At 49.5% G+C, this 23,853-nt stretch overlaps 1 protein-coding gene across 1 annotated transcript; it reads left to right on the top strand.

The window, feature by feature from the left end:
* The first annotated feature begins 3,327 nt into the window (after positions 1-3,327).
* On the top strand, positions 3,328-20,490 carry LOC311525913 (tumor necrosis factor ligand superfamily member 10-like). The gene is made up of 5 exons (XM_084638399.1): positions 3,328-3,851; positions 12,593-12,739; positions 13,624-13,660; positions 16,275-16,382; positions 17,367-20,490. Exons 1-5 carry the CDS (start codon positions 3,621-3,623, stop codon positions 17,807-17,809), a joined length of 966 nt encoding a protein of 321 aa, XP_084494525.1. The 5' UTR covers positions 3,328-3,620; the 3' UTR covers positions 17,810-20,490.
* Positions 20,491-23,853: the final 3,363 nt, after the last annotated feature.

Here is a 23,853-nt window from a genome sequence, read left to right as displayed (position 1 = left end):
ATAACCTGGCTAAAGATTCTGGCTTGCTGGCTGGGAAGCCCTCCTCCTCTGAGTATGCTAAAAAGGGTGACCAAATTTCTAAATACCAGTCCTCTTTTTGAGAGAGACAAGGCGGGTGAGGTAATATCTCTTTTTGGACCAACTTCTGCTGGTGGGAGAGATGTACCTTTTTGGCACTTGTGTGCGTACTTGGTGTGAAAGCTTTGCCATTACAAGCACAGTCCATATTTTACTATACCACAGTTCAATAGGAGGAGAAGTCACATTTTGGCAATACAAACTCTCGCGGCTAACAATAAAAAAATAAATTAATTTGTAGTTCTGTTTAAAATGTAGCTCCTTTACTGGAGGATTAGGGTCAGGTAGGTGACCAGATGTCCCGATTTTATATGGACAGTCCCGATATTTGGGGCATTGTCTTATATAGGCGCCTATTCCCCCCCGCCCCCTGTCCCGATTTTCACACTTGCTGTCTGGTCACCCTAGGGGATCTCTGGGAAGCTGGCATTTTGTTATAAGGTGAATCTCTTTAATAATTTCCTACTGAAACTGACTAATTTCTGGACACAACCATCACATGAGCAAGTATGTTCCCCTTTCCCGACAATCCCTCCAACAGAGCATCTCGCTAGTAGCAAAAATATGATGGATCGTAACTGGAGTCAAATGCAATCGATACAGTAATTTCTAATATAATTCTTTATAAGCTAAAATTGAAGGAGTACATCCTCAATTCAACCCATGGTTATACCATAAGCTTCTCAGGGCAGGGATCTTCCCTTCTTGGGTGTCCGCAAGATGCTTAGCACATTACGAGAGCTACCACAAACAAATGATAAATAACAGTCAACCTCCCAATTCCTAGTCCTGTTCCTTATCCACAAGACCATCCTTCCTCCCTCATCTCTTGTTCTGCTGCATGCTAGACATTGATCAGGTACAGTCACGCTTTGCCTTCACTAGCAGCTGTCATCAGAGACATCAGTGAAGTCCCCGGATACTTCTGGGAGCTGAATAAGGTTATGTCTACACTTTAACCGGACGTGTAATTTGCAGCCCATTTGGATGTATCTGCGCTGGCTTTAATCTAGCTAAAAGAAAAGGAGGACTTGTGGCACCTTAGAGACTAACCAATTTATTTGAGCATAAGCTTTCGTGAGCTACAGCTACCTAGCTAGCTCATTAAAAACAAAAAGAAGGATGCAGCGGTGTAGGCTGTAAGAGGCTGCCTGACCCCTCTAGTCACTGCTAGCTCCCACTGCCTCCAATGCCACCTTGTTCTGTGATTTTATCAAGCTAGCCAAACTAAAGCCAGAACAGATATGTATTCAGGAGCTGCAAATCACAGCCCTTGCAGCAGAGACATAGCAGAATTATAATTATTTCCAAATATAAACTAGGGTAAAGGAAAATGCCAGCATAATATACAAGAGAGTCTGATCACTACATAGATTTACAAAGGAGAGAAAATAATGGCAAAATAATCGTGAAATACATCATGATGATGATGATGAAGAAGAAGAAGAAACACTTAAATTGTTGCAATGCTACTGACCAATCAGACGCAGAGCCCTTTCGGCTAGGTGTTATAGAAACATACAGTAAATGACTGTCCCTGGCCTAAAGAGCTTATAATAAATAATTAGCACTCAAATAGGAAGCTGCTGGCTTGAAAGCCTAGGTTAATGAGTCCAATGCAGTTCATGATGCAAATGAATGAGAAAAGGGAGGTTAGATTCTTTTTTCAAAGAGTAGAACATCTCTTACCACACCTTTGAATGACTTCTTTGCCTAGGCATTCCAATGGGCCATGGCATCTCCTATGTCCTAACTCTTGAGCTTCTTCCCAACACAGGAAGCTTGTTCTGACAAAGTACCAGGAACTTGGCAGGTCTTGGTGCAGGAGACATCACCAGCCACTGTAACAGACAGAGTGAAACTGTGAAGGGTATGGGGAAAAAAACGCCTTCTGCTCCTCATTTGATTGTTCTGTGTATGTGTTTGCCTGGTGAGTTATCTCCCCTAGTGAACAATGAAAAGGGCAAACCTGTTTCAGAAGGTTTCCAGTTTGTACATTTCTCACTATTTAAAAGACAATTCACCTCTGTAATTTCGGTTTGAAGGACTAGTCCTGTAAGGGATGCTGACCACTCTTACAGATTATTTTTACAATACCACTTACAAGCTTCACCCAAGCTCAAGCTCTGGAGGGCACTGTGCCTACGTCGAGAGAGTCTTCGCAGGAGGAGAACAGAGACACGCAGAGGAGAAGGCCCCACATCTGCAGAAGTATGTAGGTGCCTCACCCCCATGGCAATTATGCACCTAAAGATCCTTGACCACCTGGGCTGAAGTGACTTGCCCAACAGGTCAATGGCAGAACAAGGTCTCCTGACTCCTAGCCCAGTGCCCTATCTACTGCCACTGCCTCTCATTCCTCTTTCACTTCCATCCTTCACATGCCCAGGTACAGGCATGCATCAGGACTCCTTTCCTTCCGATGGCCCAGGCACTCAGATTAAACAGTTACTTCACCTTTTATTTAGTAATTTGTATTTACTTTTTCAAACTTTATGCATTTTGTATTACTTTGATACCTTGGTTCTTTTTAAAGCTTATTTTTGTACTTAAGGAAGCATTTACTCTCATTATAATTACTTTTTATTTATATGTATATGGCTCTCCTCATCACCAGGAATCCTAAAACACTTTAGAAATCTAAGGCCTGATGTTGTAGTCCCTAATCCAAACAAAACGTGCACTTCTTTCTGTAGGAATTCTGTTTACGGCAATACTGTGCATCGGGCCCCAAAACAAATTAAGGGCTTGATGCTGCAGCTACCTCCCCAGCAATTTTTATTCCCAAAAGTAGATCCATTAGGACTACTTAATTTGAGGAAATCAGAGAGACAAGGTGGAGGAGGTAATATCTTGTATTGGAACAATTTCTGTTGGTGGAAGAGACACGCTTTTGAGCTTCACAGAGCTCTTTCTCAAGTTGAGTAAATTGCCCATTCCCGCTATGCACGTCAGGATGGAGATAATTTTTTCTACTACTGAAATGCAGCCACCTCTGGGGTGCAACACACAGCAGCTGTTTAACTGTTCACATAAGGGCAAAGGACAGAAGAGTCCCACATCCCAGTGAAACAGAGAGGAAACTGGGAAGGCCAACGCTGCAGCTAAGAAGCCATCCTGTTAGGGAAAGTGCATCCCTGAAGATCACAGGTTGCAAAGTCCTTGGTTTTATGTCTCACAGGAACAACGGAATTTTAAACAATGACTGGCAGGCAGAGAGAGGGGGCGGTCTCCACGTGTTGTGTCTCGGCGATGCCTTTGTTTATAGGGTGAACTGAACTTTACACTCGATTAGCATCAGGATATGGCAGGGAATCAAATACCGCCTGGAAAGAGACTGGAGCTGTTTAGCTCTGTCTGTCCCTCCCTCCCACACACACACACACAAAGTCTTCTCTCGAGGCAAGAACTTTTCTCTAAACTTGCTTCCTTGTGTGCGTATGTGAGGAAGGGAAGGTGGGAGGAGGATCCGAGAAACACAGAAGGGGCTCAGAGGGGAAGTAAAACCAGGGCTCTGGCCTCTGGGATATTTATATAATGCAATGGACCACCAGCAGCAGAATAACCAGCAGTATTTCCGATCGGATAGCAGCGACTCCTCAGCATGCATGATGGGGTCCGGAGCAGGGCACAAGGACGAGCCAGGCTCTGGGAAGAGGAGGAAGAAGCATTGCAGCCCCGTGTGGATCGCCATGGCTGTGATGTCCATCCTGGCTCTGCAGATCGCCTCTACCACGGGGCTCTTCGTATATTTCACCATGTCGATTTCCAAGGTGAGGCCAGGGCAGAAGTAGTAGCACCGAAACTCTCTCACGCTGGTTTGCAGAGGGGTGAGCGGGGGGAGGCGAGATCTTTGTGCATTTCAGCTTTTAAACCCACTTTCGGGGAGATTCCGATGAACTAGCAACAAGAGCTGCGAACTGCAAATTCCTTCGGGTGCCACCTTTGGTTTCTTTTCAGGGTGATTTTAAATTCAAAAATACGATTTTGCTTAAGAAAACTACGGGCGCAGTCCAGGAGGATTTTATTTCCAGAGGTCTCCTTCTGCTCATGCATTCGTTGCAGTGGTGCAGATCATGGGAACTAGCCTCCAACCCCTTGCTACACATTGCCTTTCTCTCTCCCCCCCTTCCCCTTCCCCTCCCCCGTTGGACTGGATCATTGAGCTTCTGTAGGAAGCTTTGAAACTGTGACTAATCGCTTCCTTGGTCAGTGCAAAACTATCATTTCAGGTGAGCAGTGCAGCTCCACTTAAAGGCTTGGGTGTAATTCTGAGAGAAACAAGCCCCCTGAAAGCTCAGGGCTGCCTTGATTGGAATGGTCTCCCTCTCCGGCCGAAGTTCTGCGCAGTTCTGTGTAGTCAAAGCTCTGGTTTTGTTTGTGCATGTGGCAACCCTTTCCCCCGGTGGCTGGGCGGGCTCCCTAATTACCCCAGCTGTGATTTGAGCGATGCCAATAAAGCGACTGCAGCTTTACAAGAAACTGAAAGCGTTTCCACCTTTAGAGGAAAACGCCAGGTGTTTGAATAACGATCAAACCCGAAACTATTGTTCTCGCGCCCGGTCCCTGCGGCGCAGGTCTCTGCCTGGCTCTGAGCTGCAGTGTGCCTGATCCAACCCCGTTCAGATGGGTACTAAACGGGGAGCGAGGTGCCCCCTTTGCTGCTTTGCCTTGTGGCACACGCCAGCCCCGCTGGAACCAGGACATTTTGTACACACAGGCACAAAATATTTTTCCCTTTTAAATATGAGATTTGGGGTTTTTTGCATCCATTACTGTCTTACCAAATTGAGGAATAGGCAAACCCCACCGAGTGAAGGGGGTTTGTGTGTGTGTCTGGACCAACACAGATCTGGAGGAATCTACCTATTTTGTAGAATGCATGGCTTTGCTGATAACAATGACTGAGGAATGACCCAGTCTTATTCCCCCTGGGCAGAGCGGGAGAGGGAGGAAAATTACCTCCTGTTAAACAACAATAGACTAAATCAGGAAAAGATGGGGAATGGAGCTCTTTCGTTGGGCGTTTGGTGCTTGGTGATGAAGACCCCACAAAAGCCTAGCGAGAGAGCAGAGTTTTACCAGGAAGAAAACAAAGGTTTATGGCTAAGTGACCAAGATAAGGAGTAATTCAATCTCATGCTTCTGGGTGCCAGGCTCCAGTTTATCCCAGCAGGGGCCAGGGAAGAATTTCCCCCTTCCCACAAACATCATTGCGCAATTGCCTATATATGGTGGTATTGGGGAGGGAGGGGGGTTGCCTTCTTCGGTGCATCAGGTATTGGCCACTGCTGGAGTCAGGACCCTGAGCTGGTATGTCAAGACTCAGGCTGCTAGACTCAGGGCCTAATCCATTAAAGTCAATGGAAAGATTCCTGTTGACCCAGTTAGGCTTTAGATCAGACCCTATGTGGGTCCGTGCTGTGATCTGCAATGTCAGGAGTCAGGCTACGGCACCATATGAGCCAGTGATCTGATCTGGCATTGCAAAACATGTGCTTTTTAACGAGAACTGGGTGAGGCCTTAAGAGCCAGACCCTGAACTGCCTGCGCACCCAAGACTCTCAGTGCCTTCACTGGGAGTTGGAGGGCATAAACAACGCGGCTTCAAGCAGTACATCTGTCTCAGTGCAGTCAACACTTTAAAAACCCGTCAAAACCCAGCTTTTCTCGGATTCAGCTGCCCATCAGATGCTCGCCTGTAGAGATCCCGCTGCATAATTTAAAATGCTGAGCTGCTGCTGCTCTTCACACCCCATTAAAAAGCTCCTGGTAGCAGGAGAGCTGGAGAACCCATTGCACTTGTTCCCGCCCCATGTCTAAACCCAGTTGCCAGTAACCATTAACAGGTGGTGGAAAATCGGGTTGGAGTCGTGAGCAAACATTTAGGCTGGTTGGGTACAATTTTCAAAAGCATCCAAGTGACTAAGGAGTCTAAGTCCCATTTTCAAAAGTGATTTAGGACCAGATTGACAAATGTAGGTGCCTAAGCAGGGGAGGTGCCTAACTCCCATTGGTTACACTGCTTAGGCATTTTTGTGGCTTCCACTAGGCACCTGAATTCTAGGCACTCAGGAGCCTAAGTCTCACTGAAAGTCAATGGGGCCTTCAGCTCCATTGGAAATTGTACCAATTACCTTGTGTAAAACATTACCCCCAAATCTGGCATGTACACTTTGGGCTGCGCAAACGTTGAGCTCCTCTGCCATCAGGAGTGTCAGTACTGTTCCACAGGTTTATTTGAGTAGCATCCAGTACACCCAATCAAAAGCTGAACGCCACAGTGCTAGGAGCTGGTCCAAGCAGTTTACAATCCAAGACCCTAATCCCGCAAGCTGCCCAATACAGGAAGACCCCTCTGCCCATGCTGAGCACTGTCTACTTTACTGGCACTTCGTGCTGGCCCAGAAACCTGTCTGTGCGGGACAGCTTACAGCCTCAGGGACACGGTGTCCAAGTTACATAGAAAGGGTGAGGAGAGAGGGACACAGACAAATATGTACAATGTTATAGGGAGATATACATTCGCACGTGTGGATTATTATCAAAAACATAGAAAATCAGTGTTCGCTATCTCCAGCTTTCTCTCATGCTATCATTAGCTGGCAGATTTCTTCTAGGCATTGGAAGGCAATGGAGTTCAAGAGAGCTTTATTTGTGCCGGGGCTTGACAGGGCTGAGCCCCAGCACCTCTAAGCTTGGCAGTTCAGAGCCCCAGCACCTCTGGGCCTTGGCAGTTCAGAGCCCCGGCACCTCTGGCCTTGGCAGTTCAGAGCCCCGGCACCTCTGGCCTTGGCAGTTCAGAGCCCCGGCACCTCTGGGCCTGGCAGTTCATGAGCCTGGCACCTCTGGGCCTGGCAGTTCATGAGCCTGGCACCTCTGGGCCTGGCAGTTCATGAGCCTGGCACCTCTGGGCCTGGCAGTTCAGAGCCCCGGCACCTCTGGGCCTGGCAGTTCAGAGCCCCGGCACCTCTGGACTTGCTACATGAGTTATGAAAGTAAATGGCTGGAGCCCCGGTGCCGCTCTCATTACAAACTAAGGGCTGGAGTTCAGTGATGTAAAAGCAGCATTAGTGAGATCAGAATCCATCCATCTTAAACCAGGGTTGGGTTTGTTGTTTTTTTTTAGAGAAGTGTGGTGATGATCAGTGAGTATGTTGGCAGAGAAGGGGAGAATTATTATTTACTATTATTACAGGCCCCATCGTGCTAGGTGCTATACACAAACACAGCACCCAAAGAATGTCCCTGCCCCAAAGAGTTTATAATCTAAGATGAGAGACAACAGGTGGATACAAGAACCGACAGCTGGGGGTTGCCCAAGGAAAGAATGAGACAGTTCTGGCCAATATGCCCTGTGGCAGCTGCACAGAGCGGTTTTGAAATGGCGTGGGAAGGGTTTTGAACTTGCTTTGTTTCATTTTCCCAGAAGCTGGTGTCCTTTTCCTGCCCCGGGATACATGAAGTTTCCATTTCCTAGGGTTGTATGAAATGTACTAGACAGGTAGTGGGACACATGCCATGGGATAAAGATGTGTTTACAGAAAAGTGCTGAGTCTATTCAACCTTCTTCAGTAGGTTTTGGGGAATTACTCAATATTTTAGCAGTGTACAAGAGCTGGATAATTACATCCTAAGTTACTGCTTATTCAGGAGTCCTTAGGGTGCATCTACACTTCGGAGACTTCCACAGAGCGATGCTGGCATAGCCCCATAGCATAGATGCAGCCTACACCAATGGGAGTTTTTCTGGCAGCGTAGGAACACCGCCTCCCCAGATGAAGTTACCAGTGTTGATGGAAACCTTCTTTCATCACAGCTGCATCTACTCTGGGGGTCGTGGTGGCATAACTAAATTGGTCAGGGGTTTGCCCATATTAACTTTTCACTGGAGGCCAGACCTTAGTCTGAGCCAGCTACTAGAGTCTCTCCGATCTGAAGGAGATGTCACTGCAGTCCCCTGCCCCTGTGAGTTCACAGTGAGAAGCGAGACCCAGCAGCTAGACAAAGGGCACAGAAACAGTGAAACCCTCCCACTTCCTACAGGATTAGAGTGAGACAAACGATTCAGCCTGGGGGAAAGCCAGCAAGGACTGGGCACTGAACTGCTGCCTAGGTGGGTAACTATCCCTATGGGCTGCCCGAAGGACTGTGCTTCCTGGGTACAGTATTTTAATTCTCCAGCTGTTTGGTTTCCCATGTGTAATGAACTGGGGAGCAGGGCAGGCCCCAGCCCAGTTTCAAACCACCCCTCAGCAGGCTCCCTGGTTGGCAGTCTGAGCAGGGAGGCCAAGGGCTGATTGTTCCTGTGACCCAGCTCCCCTCTCTCCAGTAGTGGGGGATCCCTGCAGGTCGGGGTTGAGGCAGACTGGCAGTAAAAGGGACACTTGGCCTGCTGGGTGGCCACCCCTGCCCTGCAGCTAGAGGACTCCATTCTCCACGGCTGTGAGCCAAGCACCTCTCCCCAGCATGATTGTTTGTCTGGGCTGGTGAGTCATGCTGAGTGCGGAGACAATAACATGACACCGCAGATCTAACCAGATGGAGGGGAGGCTAGGCCTGGGTGTTTATTACAGATTGAGCCAATTTCACAATGTCTGACCTAATTCTCTGGTGGGAATAAGGCAATGGGAGAGCGGCCCATCCCATGCAACGAGCCAGGATGTACAGGCATTTCAGCCTCAGCACAGCTCTAGGCTCCAAACCGTGCTACAATCCAGCTTTTCTCCTTTATTTCCTTCGCAAGACACACTAAATCTGTGCCCTCCCCAAGCACAGGCAGCCCTCTCTGCAGCGCTGGGGGCACCTGTTCCCCAAGGACACAGTGCTGCAGGGGCTGCGATTCTGCACCGGCGGGAACATCCATTGCACACTTTGGCTAACAAGAAGGTGCAGGCTGGGATGCTGCTGGGGTTTAGAATTAGGCTGTGGGGCCTCTTGCCTCTAGGTCACTGATTCAAATTCAGCACAGCCGTGGAGTAACCACAAACATCGACCCTCTGAGGCCCATAAGAAATAACTCAGGGGCCTCAGGCCAGGTCCTGCACCACAAAGTGGCACTAAACTGGCAGCCTCAGCCTTGAGCAAGGACTGAGCTGACCCTGGAGACTTTCTGGAGGGACGATGGGACTCAGGCATGCAGCGCAGGGCCAGGCTGCTACATCGAGCTCTAGAATCTCAGCATGTAGCACAGGCCTCTCAGCTTGCTAACTAAAGCTGTCTTGCCCACAGCACTGCTTGCTTGCTGCGTTACCTCTTGCTGATGGAACATGGGCCGCGTTCACTGTGGGGACCTTCACCTGCAGGGTGATCAGTCCTCAGCACTAGTTCCACGTACACTCCAAGCACAAGCACCTCACTGCGACAATGGAGTGAGGTCTCATTCGTCACAGCCATCGTCCATGTCAGCAAATCGCCACCCACCACCATGTCTGGTCTCAGGAGGGCAGAGCTAGCAGCAGTGTTCAGCTGGAAATGGTTCAGTTCATCTCCCGTGGGTTGATGCAGATATTTACCAGGGGCGGACTGAGGCAGGGGCTGGGGTTTGTGAAGAGAGTGGGCCCAGAAGGAGCACCCAGCTCCTACTACACTGGGCTCGGGCTGCCAAGCAGGAGGATCTGGAGTAGGAGAAAGAGCCCTGTGCAGATGAGAAAGAGAGCTCAAAGAGCCAGATCCTGCCAGGTGCTGAGCATGCTTGACTCCCAGTGATGACAATGGATGTTGAAGGCGCTCAGCGCTTAGCAAGTTCAGGCCATAAGTGATGGGGAGCTTAGCCCCAGGAGTTTCTCCAGCAGGGAGCCAAGTCCCAGCTTGTCTTCCGAGCATAAAAGCATTTGCCACTGTTCCTACTGAGCATGGAAATAAAATGATTCCAAGACAGTGGGAAATGCTGTGGGAGAACAGTTAATTCCAGCAGCTGATCAGGCCTGTTCACAAGGGATCCCTCCAGGGCAGAGATGAGGCAGGAAGCTCGCCTTGTCATTACCTGTCCTCTACCTGTTCTGTGGATGGAAGGCTCTGGTCTCCCGGGCTGTTAAACCAGCATCTTTCACCACCGTTAGATTCACACAGCCACGGTAACATGGCCTGCAGGCAGCTTTGTCTAGCAGCATTGTGTGACTGTTGATACGCACATTTGTAACAGAGGTACATGGTTACCAACCCAGGATGAGGCATCACAGGCTGAAGGCTGGGTTTTGCTGATGGACAAGCCAGAAGCCAGGTGTCCTAGGTTTGATCGCTGGGACTTGGCTTGCAATCTGAGCAAAAGACCTGACTGAAACCCCCTGAAGAAGAGCTCCGTGTAAGCTCAAAAGCTTGTCCCTCTCACCAATAGAAGTTGGTCCAATGAAAGATATGACTTCATCCACCTTGTCTCTCTGACATCCTGGGACCAACACTGCTACAACACGGCATGAAACTGCCTCTGACAATCTCAGCTCTGCCATTAGCTTAACAGAAACACCCACTCTTTCTCCCCACCCTCTCATGTATCTAAGCCAGCAGCCCTAGGGGGTCAAAAACCCTGAATCAAATCCCCTCGCAATAACAAGAGGGGATAAAAATCAGATTTAAAAAACAATAGCTATGGGGATCTTTATCTCCAGAGCCTTTAGGTTACATGGGAGTCACGTTTTGAATGTTTTCCCCGCAATGAGGAGAGCTAGAAACTTAGCAGGTGTCTCCCCTCCCCAAATGAAAGCTCAGATTCTCACGGTCACACACAGCCCTAGTAGAGCTGCCCCAGCTGGACACATACCAGGTTGCTGTGTTTGGGTCCCACCACACTAGACACATGTCCCTTCCCTTGGGCCGTCCTCCAGCACTGTCTCTCCTGGGCTTCTTTGGCACATTTCCTAGGCACAGGGTCTAGGTGTGTTACCTCTACAGAAATGAAACCATGCAACCCATCTGCTGTAGGCCCTCCGGACCAACACCGATACCCAGGGGTGTAAGCACGCTCTCTCCCTGAGCATCACCTTTATGGGACCCTGGCTTTACAGCTACCTCTTCAGGGGCACAAGCAGTGACAGCAGACAGACAGGTTTTGAAAGGGTTTCTAAACGCAGTCACTCTTTACTTTAACTAGCACAAAAAAAATACACAGATCCAGGCAAAATAAAAAACACCCATGCACATTTCCCTGCCTCCATTTCTACACCATGCTTGAGCATTTTCTGGGCTCAGGGCAGAGCTCTTTGGGATGTCCAGGATCCTTCTGCAGCTCACAGCCTCTCCTCTGGATCATGGAGTCTCTCTCTCCTCCAAATCAGTTTCTCTTAACTTTGGCTGGTCCTGCAGTGAGTTAAACAGATCCTCCTGCTACAAAAGCATGTCCTTTCTCCTGCCTCAGCTTCTTGGGTGTTTCTGTGTCCCCTGAGTTTAGATGTCCTACTTCCAACACCTGGTGCTGCTGCTGGATAAATTCCACTACTCCAAACCCCAGCCCACTGCAGAGAAGTTGGAGAAAATCGGCTTCCCCCAGGTGCCTCATTGTTCTATCTGGGCTATATCTATTTACTAGTTGGTAGCTTTGAATGACTGTGTCTTTCAAAGACAAGGTGCGGGAGGTAATATGATTTATCGGACCAACTTCTGTTGGTGAGAGAGACAAGCTTTCGAGCTTGCACAGAGCTGAAGAAGACCTGAAGAGTTCTGTGTAAGCGCAAAAGCCTGTCTCTCTCACCAACAGAAGTTGGTCCCATAAAAGACGTTACCTCACCCACCTTGTGTCTCTAAGATCCAGAGACCAACATGGCTACAACAACATCTTTCAAAGACAGATTTGTGGTGCCACTCACCTCCCCTTAGCACAAGGAGCATGAGGCAGCGCACAGAAGATGACAGTCAAAAGGCTAGAGACAATTCATAAAATCAAGCTAGAATTCATAAATTGTACACAGATTCCCCAGATTGTCAGATTCACGTTTTCACATGACTCCAGGAGCTGGAGGTTCAATCAAGACATCAAATATCACAAGACTAACAATAAAACTGCATGAGATAGCAACACTGCTCAGCTATCAATCGCTAATGTACCAAGCAGTGCAGGAGTCTATTCCAGGAACTGTACTTCAATAGCATTCATCATGCGTAGGTCTCCCAGTGCTTTGCTGAAGCTAGCAAGGGGTCCTGAGGCCCAGACAGGGGATATGACTTGTCTGAGGTTGCACAGCAAGTCAGTGGCAGAGCTCAGGGATTGAATCCAGGTCTCATGACTTGTCCACTGGCTGGTTAATACCTGGGAATCATATTCACATCACAAGGTCTCAGCCCCTCCGGCACTGTGATCAGAGAAGCGCAGGCTTACTCTCAGTTCCTGCATCCAATCCCAGCACAGGGCTTACTCTGGAGGAGTATCAAAAAGAAGAGCAACAGTCCATGTTTACATAGGCCTGGATCACATCAGCCGAGGCCTCCCTCTGCACCCTACAGCTCAGCCACGCATGCAGTCTTTTGTACGCTCAAGAGGCCACTTCATTTAATCAATTCAACTCATCTTATTATTTTCCAGTTAAAAGCCCAGATGCAGGGGAGCTCAGAGGAGCTGAAGTGTTTGCAGCTGATCAACAGATTGCAGGAAGTCTCAGACTTGGAGGAGCTGATTGGCAACCAGTCCTGTCTCAAGCTGGCCAGCAGCATCAAATCCTATGTGACCATGGTGAGTCCATGACAAACCACACACTGGGTGTGGGGGGAGGGAAGGGAAATGGGAGGTAGGCACTTGCCAAGGAAGACCCTAGAACACCACAAAGGGTGACATTCCAGCAGAAGGTCTTGGGCCAGTCCCTGTTGGTTGCTAACTCCAATCAGTTCCCTGGTCAGGAGGGACTCAGAGTTGGTACCATCTGGTGGCTGTTGGTGGCCCATGTGAAATGAGTTGGTGGGTCTCCATCTAGGATCTCATGGACGACATCACAGAAGCCACTCTATCAATGGGAACGCCTTTGTTGGCCCTCTCGGTAGAGAGGCCAGGGAATTAATTCAGCTCCCTCTTTCATTCCCACCCTTGCCTGCCCTGGCAGGGTTATCTGGTACTGCCAATGAGAGTCAGCGAAGGGTGTGGCCGAACCAGAACTGAATGTGGTTAAAGGGGATGGGCACAGATAGAAACCTTGCTCTGAACAGGGCTCTGCCATGGTTTCTGAGATGGTGCTGGACATGGTCTGTCCCTGTCTGCACTTGCCATCAAACCATGTCCAATGCCAATTCCAGTGCCAGCAATGGGTCAATTTCCTAGTGCAGATGCTGCAAATGTGCCTCAGTTTCCCCATCTGTAATACCCACCTCAAGGGGAGGGGGATTCTTAGGCTCCGCTTATCAGTCTTTGAGCTCTCCAGGTGGACAGTGGAAGAGCAAAGCAGAGGGGCGGCAGCAGGGTGTGCCTGGTGCTTTACCCTGCCAGGAGGGACGTACAGTCTGATTGAGCTTGATGACATAACTAGAAGAAATGACAGATGTGGGTGGCCTGGAAGAGGCAACAGGACTTAAGGGAGCAGGGGAAAGTCTCTTGTTTACTCACTGACCTGACCTCTTGCCTTCCAGGTGACAGAGAACGTTATCCGCAGGAGCGCACTGAAGGGTGAGTTTCCGGCCCCTGGCAGGAGGAAGCAGAGCAAATGCCCTTCTGTACAGGGGGTAGAAATGGCTACATTCACTTAAATGGATACATTTACTTTTAAATGTGGGAAGATCTCACTCATCGGGCCAGCTTGGGTCCCTGTTAAATTTGATGGAAAGGGCTCGATTTTCCAAAGCAGCCTGTGACAGAGCAGACGGCCTTTTACACGTCCACCTGCCTGTGCGAGTAACATTTGGATTTATACACACAGCCAGAGGATAGTGAAACTAGACTGGTCGGGGGGTTGGTCAGTTTCACTTCCTGGTGGGGGTGCATTGGCACAGAGCTGTGCTGGCTCACCACAAAGCAAACCAGCAGCAGCATCTCCACTGCTATCACAGCAGGATGAAAGCAGTGTTAGGGAGAGGAGAATTGGGGCTGTTGTGTTAAGTCACCAGGACGAGACCCTATTCACCCAAGAGTTCTGAAGGAACTCAAATATGAAATTGCAGAACTACTAACTGTGGTATGTAACCTATCACTTAAATCAGCTTCTGTACCAGGTGACTGGAGAATAGCTAACGTGACACCAATTTTTTAAAAAAGGCACCAGAGGCAATCCTGGCAATTACAGGCCGGCAAGCCCAACTTCAGAACCAGGCAAATTGGTTGAAACTGTAGTAAAGAATAGAATTATCAGACATGTAGATGAACACAATTTGTTGGGGAAGAGTCCACATGGCTTTTGTAAAAGGAAATCATGCCTCAGCAATCTATTAGAATTCTTTGTGGGGGTCGGGTCAACAAACATGTGAACAAGGGTGATCCAGTGCGCATGGTATACTTGGACTTTCAGAAGTGTTTGAAAGTCCCTCTCCAAAAGCTCTTAAGGAAAGTAGGAGGTAATGGGATAAGAGGGAAGGTCCTCTCCTGGATCAGTAACCAGTTAAAAGACAGGTTTCAGAGTAGCAAGGGTAGGAATAAATGGTCACTTTTCAGACTGGAGAGAGGTAAATAGGGATGGTCCCCCAGGGGTCTGTACTGGACCAGTGTGGTTCAACATATTCATACATGATCTGGAAAAAGGGGTAAACAGTGAGGTGACAAAATTTGCAGATGATGCAAAATTACTCAAGATAGTTGTATACAAAGCAGGCTGTGAAGAATTACCAAGAGATCTCACAAAACTGGGTGACTGGGTACAAAATGGCAGATGAAATTCAGTGTTGATAAAGTAATGCACATGGAAAACAATTATACATACAAAATGATGGGGTCTAAATTAGCTGTTACCACTCAAGAAAGAGATCCTGGAGTCATTGCGGGTCGTTCTCTGAAAACATCTACTCAATGTGCAGCAGCAGTCAAAAAAGTGAACAGAATGCCAGGAACCATTACGAAAGGGATCGATAAGACAGAAAATATCATAATGTATAATATAAATCCATGGTACGCCCACACCTTGAATACTGCGTGCAGTTCTGATTGCCCCATCTCAAAAAGGATATATTAGAATTAGAAAAGGTACAGAGAGGGGCAACAAAAATGATGAGGGGGATGGAACAGCTGCTGTATGAGGAGAGATTAAAAAGCCTGGGACTTTTCAGCTTGGAAAGGAGACGTGATCGAGGTCTATAAAATCATGAGCAGTGTGGAGATAGTGAATAAGGGAGTGTTATTTACTCCTTCCCATAACACAAGAACCAGGGGTCACCCAATGAAATGAATAGGCAGTGGGTTTAAAAACAAACAAAAAGAAGAAGTACTTCACACAACGCACAGTGTGGAACTCGTTCCCAGGGGACATTGGGAAGGCCAAAACTATACAGATACAATGATGGGGTCTAAATTAGCTGTTACCATTCAAGAAAGAGATTTTGGAGTCATTGTGGGTCGTTCTCTGAAAACATTAGCTCAATGTGCAGCTGCAGTCAAAAAAGTGAACAAAAAAAGAATAGATAAGTTCATGGAGAATAGGTCCATCAATCACTATTAGCCAAGATGACCAGGAATGTGATCCCATGCTCTGTGTCCCTAGCCTCTGTTTGCCAGAAGCTGGGAATGGGCGACAGGGGATGGATCACTTGGTGATTGCCTGTTCTGTTCATTCCCTCTGAAGCACCTGGCATTGGCCACTGTGGGAAGACAGGACACTGGGCTAGATGGACCATTGGTCTGACCCAGTATGGCTGTTCTTATAGAAACATTCTTTTTGCAAAAACCAGGGTGGGCTTGTCAAAGGTGCAGACAGAGTTTGGTGTTTAAATGCCAGGAAATTGCAAAGGAGGGTGGGTGGCCAACTCCCTGAGGCTCCATTCCAAACACAAGCCTTCATTCTTGGGTTTAAATGGCCCCGACAGTGTGCCCCCCAACACACACACGGCCAGGGCTGCATTCCTTCCTCTCCTTTAGGGCTGAGGGATCTGTGGCAGGAGGAACATGGAATCCTGAACTCAGTGCTCACGAATGCCTGTCACCTCCCCGTAAATGCCTACTAGTAAGAGCAAGTCTCACCATGCTGGCTTCACAGCACTGAGGTGCTGAGCATTGCCATGATGTGTATGAGTGTCTGTGAGAGAGACACACACACACTTTACAGCCTTTGCAGATCCTTGTTCCTTTCCTTTCACCACAGAAGCCACGAGGAGCTATTTCAACAGCTCCAGTGGGCAGCTGGCTACAAGAGCACCTGGCAAGCCCTCTGCCCACCTCACCCTCCGGCAGCAGACCCCTTCCCAGGACGGTGAGTCTGGGTTCCCAATGGGATGCCAGTGGTGCCCAGAGCCATGGGAGCCTGGGGGCAAGAGGGAGGGCACAGGAATGGGGAAGCCTTAGCCTGGTGGCTGATATTAGAAGACAGGCTTGTGGATTTTGGCAGTGAGGGAAGGGATGTAGAAAATTTTGTTGGCAACGCCACATCCGCTGTGGAGCTTCAGGTTTTGGGCAGTTCCCTCCCTCATCACCCCACCCCCTGATCTGGGTTGGATCCTGACTTTGTTTCTGTCTCAGGCCATTGGAATTGGAAAAGGTTCACAAAAGGGCAACAAAAATGATTAGGGGTCTGGAATGGCTTCCGTATGAGGAGAGATTAATAAGACTGGGACTTTTCAGCTTGGAAAAGAGATGGCTAAGGGGAGATATGATTGAGGTCTATAAAATCATGACTGGTGTAGAGAAAGTAGAGAAGGAAGTGTTGTTTACTGCTTCTCATAACACAAGAGCTAGGGGTCACCAAATGAAATTAACAGGCAGCAGGTTTAAAACAAATAAAAGGAAGTATTTCTTCACACAACGCACAGTCAACCTGTGGAACTCTTTGCCAGAGGATGCTGTGAAGGCCAAGACCATAACAAGGTTCAAAAACGAACAAGATACATTCATGGAGGACAGGTCCATCAATGGCTATTAGCCAGGATGGGCAGGGATGGTGTCCCTAGCCTCTGTTTGCCAGAAGCTGGAAATGGGCGACAGGGATGGATCACTTGATGATTACCTGTTCTGTTCATTCCCTCTGGGGCACCTGGCATTGGCCACTGGCGGAAGACAGGATACTGGGCTAGATGGACCTTTGGTCCGACCCAGTAGAGCCATTTTTATGTTCTTATGTTACGTTCAATCTCTGTTTATTATCTATACCTGATGCCCATCAGCTAGGTTGATGCCCAAGCATAGGATGCTATTTGCTCCCATTGGCCCCGCAGTGACCTCTGCCTGCGTTCTCCCCTAGGAAGCTCAGCACACTTTGGGGAGCTCTCCCAGTCCTGCCGACACCCCATCACCAGGTGGGAGGACAAGACCATGCACTCGCACCTCCAGAACATCACCTACCGGGATGGCAAGCTGCGGGTGAGCCAGGCGGGCAAGTACTACATCTACTCACAGATCTACTTCCGCTACCCCAGCGAGGGCGTCGCAGCCCACGTCTCGGGGCACCAGCTGGTGCAGTGCATCAACCGCGAGACCTCCTATGGGCAGCCCATCCTGCTGCTGAAGGGCGTCGGCACTAAGTGCTGGGCACCCGAGGCAGACTATGGCCTGCACGCCCTCTACCAGGGCGGCCTCTTCGAGCTCAAGGCCGGTGACGAGCTTTTCGTCTCCGTCTCGTCCCTGGCCATTGATTACGATGATACAGCGGCCAGTTACTTTGGGGCCTTCCGGCTTGAACTGTGAGGGGGAGAGGCCTGTGTTTAAACCCTCCTCCCATTGGATGATCCCATTGCAGACTGTCTTGATGTCACTGCCCTGCACGGCCCAGCTACAACAAACCCGGTCGAGGCTTTGATCCCATCGCTGTTCCTGCCTTGCAAACCCACCAGTCTCAGCAGGTTATGGGTGCCGTGACGGCTGCCAGGCCTGTGGATGGTGGCCAGGACAACTGCTCTCCTTGACTTACGGGGTGATGCCCTGATTCCGTTCCCATTGGGTTTTGCCTTTGGAGGGCTGCCCCTGTAGCTGCACAACAGTCATCGTCCCCTGTGGGGTGGAAGAGCCCGGGGGGCACCTCCAATGCACCCCCCCACCCCATCATGGAGTCAGAGCCATAGGAGGAGGCAGCAAACTGTGCGGAGGTCTCCAGAGAGAGCAGAACGGGGCTCCCCACCCCATCCTCAGGGGTGGGGGTAGGGAGAGGCCCTTACATGCTGTGAAACTCACCCGTCAGATCCTGGAGGGGGTAAAGCCTGGGGGGAGCAGTCAGAGGAGTCATTTCTCTCCCCCCGCACAGCCACCCCACACGTGGAAAGGACTCAGCAGTCAGCATGCTGCATTCAGCCTCCTACCCGGGGGAAGGAGCTGGGACAGGGAACATGGGTCTGCCCTGTTAGGACTGAGCAGATTGTGTCTGATCCAGGCAGCACCAGCTTTGGAGCAGGCCATCACAAAACACATGACGACGACGACGCCTTGAGATGATGTGACACACGCATAGCCACATCATAGCGGTGTGAGGGGAATGTGCCACAGTGCATCAAATCTGCACACGGGGCTGTGCCACACCACCTTGGTGTCCCCGTAGCCAGGATGTGACAGTCCAGTGTGGGTCTGAATCCAGGTCCTTCTCCCACTAGGTCACCTGGGTCCAGGGCATCCGCCTCTGTGCAGTACAGCAAGCTGCATGTTGTCTCAACACAGAGCCAGAGGGAGGAAAAGAGACCAGGGAGTGTGCTGGCAGCAGAGGGTGCTCACCGCAGGAGGGGAATGTAGGTCAGTGGATCAGGTTCGCCTTTCTTTGGTCTTCCTGCCCCACTCCACAGGTAGGTCTGAGACAGCCTGCAGTATTTAGAGCTGGGCCTGAGCCACGCACAGACACATTCTGCTTTCACAGAAGGTGGGATTTTAATCCAATACAACTCTGCGGGCACCACCAGGAAATCTGTGTAAGAGGGTCTTAACTCTGTTAGCTGAAGTCGGTTTGTAGTCTACTTAAATGAAACTGGTTTGAGACCCTCTGAAACAGACTTGAGTGTCTATGGCGGGGTGTGTGTGTGTGTGTGTGGCACCGATGGAACTAAATTAGCTTCTAAATCAGCTTAGTTAAATGGGTGCACGAGCCATATAGACAAGCCCAAAGCAACCCTGCGAGGGCCTCTCACACCCATCTAATTCTGCACACACCTCTCCTCTTCACTGACGCACGGTTTACACCACACCTGTCAGAAAGGGCTTGATGCTACCAGGATTCTGGGTTAACATCCCCTCCTCCGTGTTTGCTGCTCTGGTGATCCAGCTCGGAGCTGGCATAGCTGGTTGCTAATGGACAGGAAAGAAGAAATGCTGGTTTTAGATGCCATTCGAGGTAGGGTTGGTTTTTAAAGGGAAAGAAAAAGTTGTTAGGGCCAAGCTGTAGGTTTCGTGGAAGGGGATGGAGAGGATACAGAGCCTGTGCCGAACAAAAGCGTTTGCAGGAGACAGTTTTCAATGACTGTTTCTCCCCAGAAACACTTAACAGCTGACTTTCCCTGGCTGAAAGTGACTCAGTGGAAACAGCATCTTCTGACTTGCAGATCCACCTGCCATCTGGCTCAGTCAGACCTTCAGAAACAAAATATGCTTCATTCCTATCAACCATGCTGAGTCACCGAATCTGAGAGTGTGCGAACTGGATTCCTTCCTGGTTTATGCATCACTAAGACCAGTGTTGTTAACAAAGGCCTTGTCTGCGCTGGGATTTCAGCCAGCAGTAGAGCTGCAGTTATGCAAAACCTCTGGTGTAGACACAATTTACACCAGTGGGGTTTGTCTTGGGGTTTGTTGTCCCAGTACAAACGCTGCTTCAGCTGCACATCATGCCTTACACTAGGGGTCTACACTGGTACACATGCTCTGGTGGCTAAAATCCCACCATAGCCAAGGCTTAGATCTCAATTGCATAGCCCATTTCTGCCCCCAATTACACCTTGAAGGCTGTGGGGTTGCACAGGTGTAACTGAATGCAGATTTTGAACCTCTAGCACTGAATCAAGGCTCACTGGCTCATCCCATGCTAGGTGTAAGATACTTGTAGATTCTGGGCAGGCAGGCTAGAGACCCAACTTCCATCTGTGTAATTATTTGTATACTGAATGCATCCGATGAATTGAGCTGTAGCTCACGAAAGCTTATGCTCAAATAAATTGGTTAGTCTCTAAGGTGCCACAAGTCCTTCTTTTCTTTTTGCGAATACAGACTAACACGGCTGCTACTCTGAAACTTGTATATTCTGTGTATCATAATAGCACCAAGACTGTTGGTAGGTACAGACAGGCTGAAATGCAGGATCATCTCCAGTGAAGGGTGTGAGTATGCGCTGCCCAGCTGGGTGGATTTTTGATATGAGACTTCTGTGCTTGTTCAATAAAACTTGTATTCAATCACGGAGTTTGCAGCTGTTTATACGGAGCAAGGTCGCTCCACCGATCATCTATGAGTCGCTGCTGTGTGACGTCCAACCCACCAAAGCCAGTTCAGGCTCATCAGGCATTTAGAGTGGGCATTGTGCCTTTTAGGGCTGAGCTTCCCAGACTGGTCGAGCGCAGAGTCTGGATGGGGCACTGTGGCACTCGTGTTATGCCCAGCCTGTTGGTAGCAGGCATCCCACCGGACTCAGGATAAAGCAGAGCTCTTGCAAACACCTTACATGGCCCCACGGAGGCTCAGATACTCAAAGTTACTTTGATGTCCAATTGCCACAAAATCAATGGGAGTTGGGTGCCTAAATACCTGTGAGGACCTGGGCCCGAGTGATCACTGAACCTCATGCTTAGTAACGGACTGCTTAGAATCATAGGATATCAGGGTTGGAAGGGACCTGAGGAGATCATTTAGTCCAATCCCCTGCTCAAAGCAGGACCAATCCTCAACTAACCATCCCAGCCAGGGCTTTGTCAAGCCTGACCTTAAAAACTTCTAGGGAAGGAGATTCCACCACCTCCCTAGATAACCCATTCCAGTGCTTCACCACCCTCCCAGTGAAAAAGTTTTTCTTAACATCCAACCTAAACCTCCCCCACTGCAACTTGAGACCATTACTCCTTGTTCTGTCATCCGCCACCCCTAAGAACAGTCTAGATCCATCCTCTTTGGAACCCCCTCTCAGGTAGTTGAAAGCAGCTATCAAATCCCCCCTCATTCTTCTCTTCTGCAGACTAAACAATCCCAGTTTCCTCAGCCTCTCCTCATAAGTCATGTGTTCCAGTCCCCTAATCATTTTTGTTGCCCTGCGCTGGACGCTTTCCAATTTTTCCACATCCTTCTTGTAGTGTGGGGCCCAAAACTGGACACAGTACTCCAGTGCTTCATGCTGTGCCTCTGGGCTGCTTTTCATTAGTTCAGTAAAGGGGAAGTTATTTGGAAATCTGGATTTGGTGCTACGTCGTGCTCTCAGGCCAGCCAACACACCCATGAGGGAGGGTGGGAATGCCACAGGCTGAAGCCACGCTAGAGCAGGACTTGTAGCCATGGAACTCAAGACAAGGGCCCTGATCCCAAGTCCATTGAAGTCAGAGGGTGAAAAACCTGGCTGCACTGGAGTCAATGGGAAAGTTCCCTGTGACTTCAATAGGGCCAGCATTTGGTGTGGCGTGTAAGAGTATTTCCCACTTCAAGACCACCTCTCCTGACAAAGAATTCCACAGCCCAAGGCAAACCGGATGCATATAGCACCCTGGGAATGCAGACGTGTACAGAATCAATCCGTGCACGGCGGGCCAGAGACCAGGGCGAGCGCCTCTACTCTCCAAAATTCCCTGCCATCTTTAAGGAGGGAGCTGAGCAGGTTCAGTGCATGTGTTGGTCCTGGGGAGACTTGGAGTTTGTTCTGGCTTGTCGTGCTGTTCTCTGAATCTCAACCCGAGTACCTTGTGGCTGAAAGGATGCGTAGGGAGAACTCAGTCACACGAGCAGCCCGATGCCTTCCTTCATGCAGCCCTAGGCCTGGTACACGCTCCCCTGCCCTCAGTTAAGTGCCACTTGGGCCGTGGGGCTTACAGGGAATCTTGTTCTTGAGGGGTGTGGTGAGGTGAGGTAGGAAGTCTGGTCTGGTGGTTAAGGTGCTGGTTTGTGACACAGGAGATCTGCGTTCACAGGCTCCCTGGGTTATGTTGGGCAGGCCCCTGAATCGCTCTGTGCCTCAGTTTCACCTTGGTAAAGGGCACTAATAGCACTTCCTTTCTCCCACTCTTCGTCTCTCTTGTCCATTTAGATTGCAAGCTCTGGGGGGCAAAGATTGTCTCTCAGCGTGTGCCAGGCACTGTGTGCACCCACGCATAATGGGGCCCAAATCTTGGCTAGACACTAGCTGATGTTTCTCATTCTCCCTTCTAGTGTGTGTCTGTCCTTAGATTGCACGGTCCTTGGGGTGGGCTCATTCCTAGTTGTCTGTTTGGAAAGCACATAGTACAAACTACCATGACAAACCATACATTAATAATCAGTGATGCTTCACAGGATCACAAGTCCAGGTCTGGGTATTTCCAAACCTGGGCAGTCCAGGTGTGCTAACGCCTGGATCAGCTGCAGAACCCTACAGGGTGGCACTGGCCATTTCAGCTGCCTCCCCCACACTTACCCAGCTTGCAAATGTACCTGGCCCTTCAAGATTTTCACACACTAAACCAGCCTCCCTGTTTTTATAGGTTGAGAGCAGATCCTCCTGCAGTGTAAGAGGGATGCCACACTCCAATGTCTCACCACCGCTGGGAACGGGGAGAAGGTAGGGTTAGGGTGACTGAATAGAGGAAACATGCCATCAGTCTGTGGTCTCCCACTCCAGCCCTCCACTAGACACAGTATTCTAGCTAAGGGGTCAAGCTGTGCTCATCTGCATGGCATCGGAGCAACTGATTAGGATTCATTTTTGCAGATGGATTTTAAAAGGCGCCTGCAGTAACCAGATGACTCTTGTTCTGTATTTGATCCCTCTGCTAACAGGACTCCAGCTCTAGCTTGCCTGTTCCAATCCAGCTGTACTCTGGGCCGAGGGCTTTCGGACCTTAACCTCGCACTCCTGATCCTTGGGCCGAACCATTTAAATCTGCATTCCCCAGAGTGGTTCTTACTCCCAGGCTAATTCTCTCACCTCTGCCCCCTGCAGTGACCACCACTTGGTATCTGCTGTCCACTCAGCAACCCTGGGAATCTGCTTCCGCAGTTCCTCAGTATTTGCTCTGCCTCCAATTCCAGTGGCACCCGCAAAGGTGAAGAGCTTGTTTCTAACACCCTTGTCGAAAGCATTTATAGTTTGTGATGATCTGACACAGCCCCAAACCAAGACCCCTCTCTCAGAGCCTCCATCCAGCCTGAAAAGTCCTCAGCTCCTGCTCAGCAAACAGGTTCCTCTTCTTGGAGCCTTGTCAATTGCTTTAGGCGAATGCATGCATTGGGTGTGTGCATCAACAGGATAGGTCCAAAGGATAGAAAAACCACTGAATTAGACTTATCTAACGATCCCAGGCAGAGCAGGACCTGCACCTCCCTCCGACTGGGGAAGAGAACAGCCCAGGTGCCAAGGTGAGAGTCTGCCATGGGAAATCCCTTCTACCAGATCCCACACACAGGGCTCAGGAGGTGGAAGGAGGAGGATGCTCTCTGCCCCAACAAGGGAACACAGCCTGGCTCCCTACTCCTGTTGCCCTGAGGGATTCAGAAGCTGCTCGTTTGTTCTCATTGGGAGATTTTCCTGTCTCAGCAAAGTCAGTTTGTTGTTTGGGAGCTTGTCCCAGGGCTGCTTGTGGCTGGGG

Source organism: Lepidochelys olivacea (genome assembly GCF_965140295.1).
Source record: "Lepidochelys olivacea isolate rLepOli2 genome assembly, chromosome: 9".
In the NCBI taxonomy this organism is placed as follows: domain Eukaryota; kingdom Metazoa; phylum Chordata; order Testudines; family Cheloniidae; genus Lepidochelys; species Lepidochelys olivacea.
Note: the sequence above shows the minus strand (reverse complement) of the source record. Positions and strands in the feature narration are given on the sequence as shown.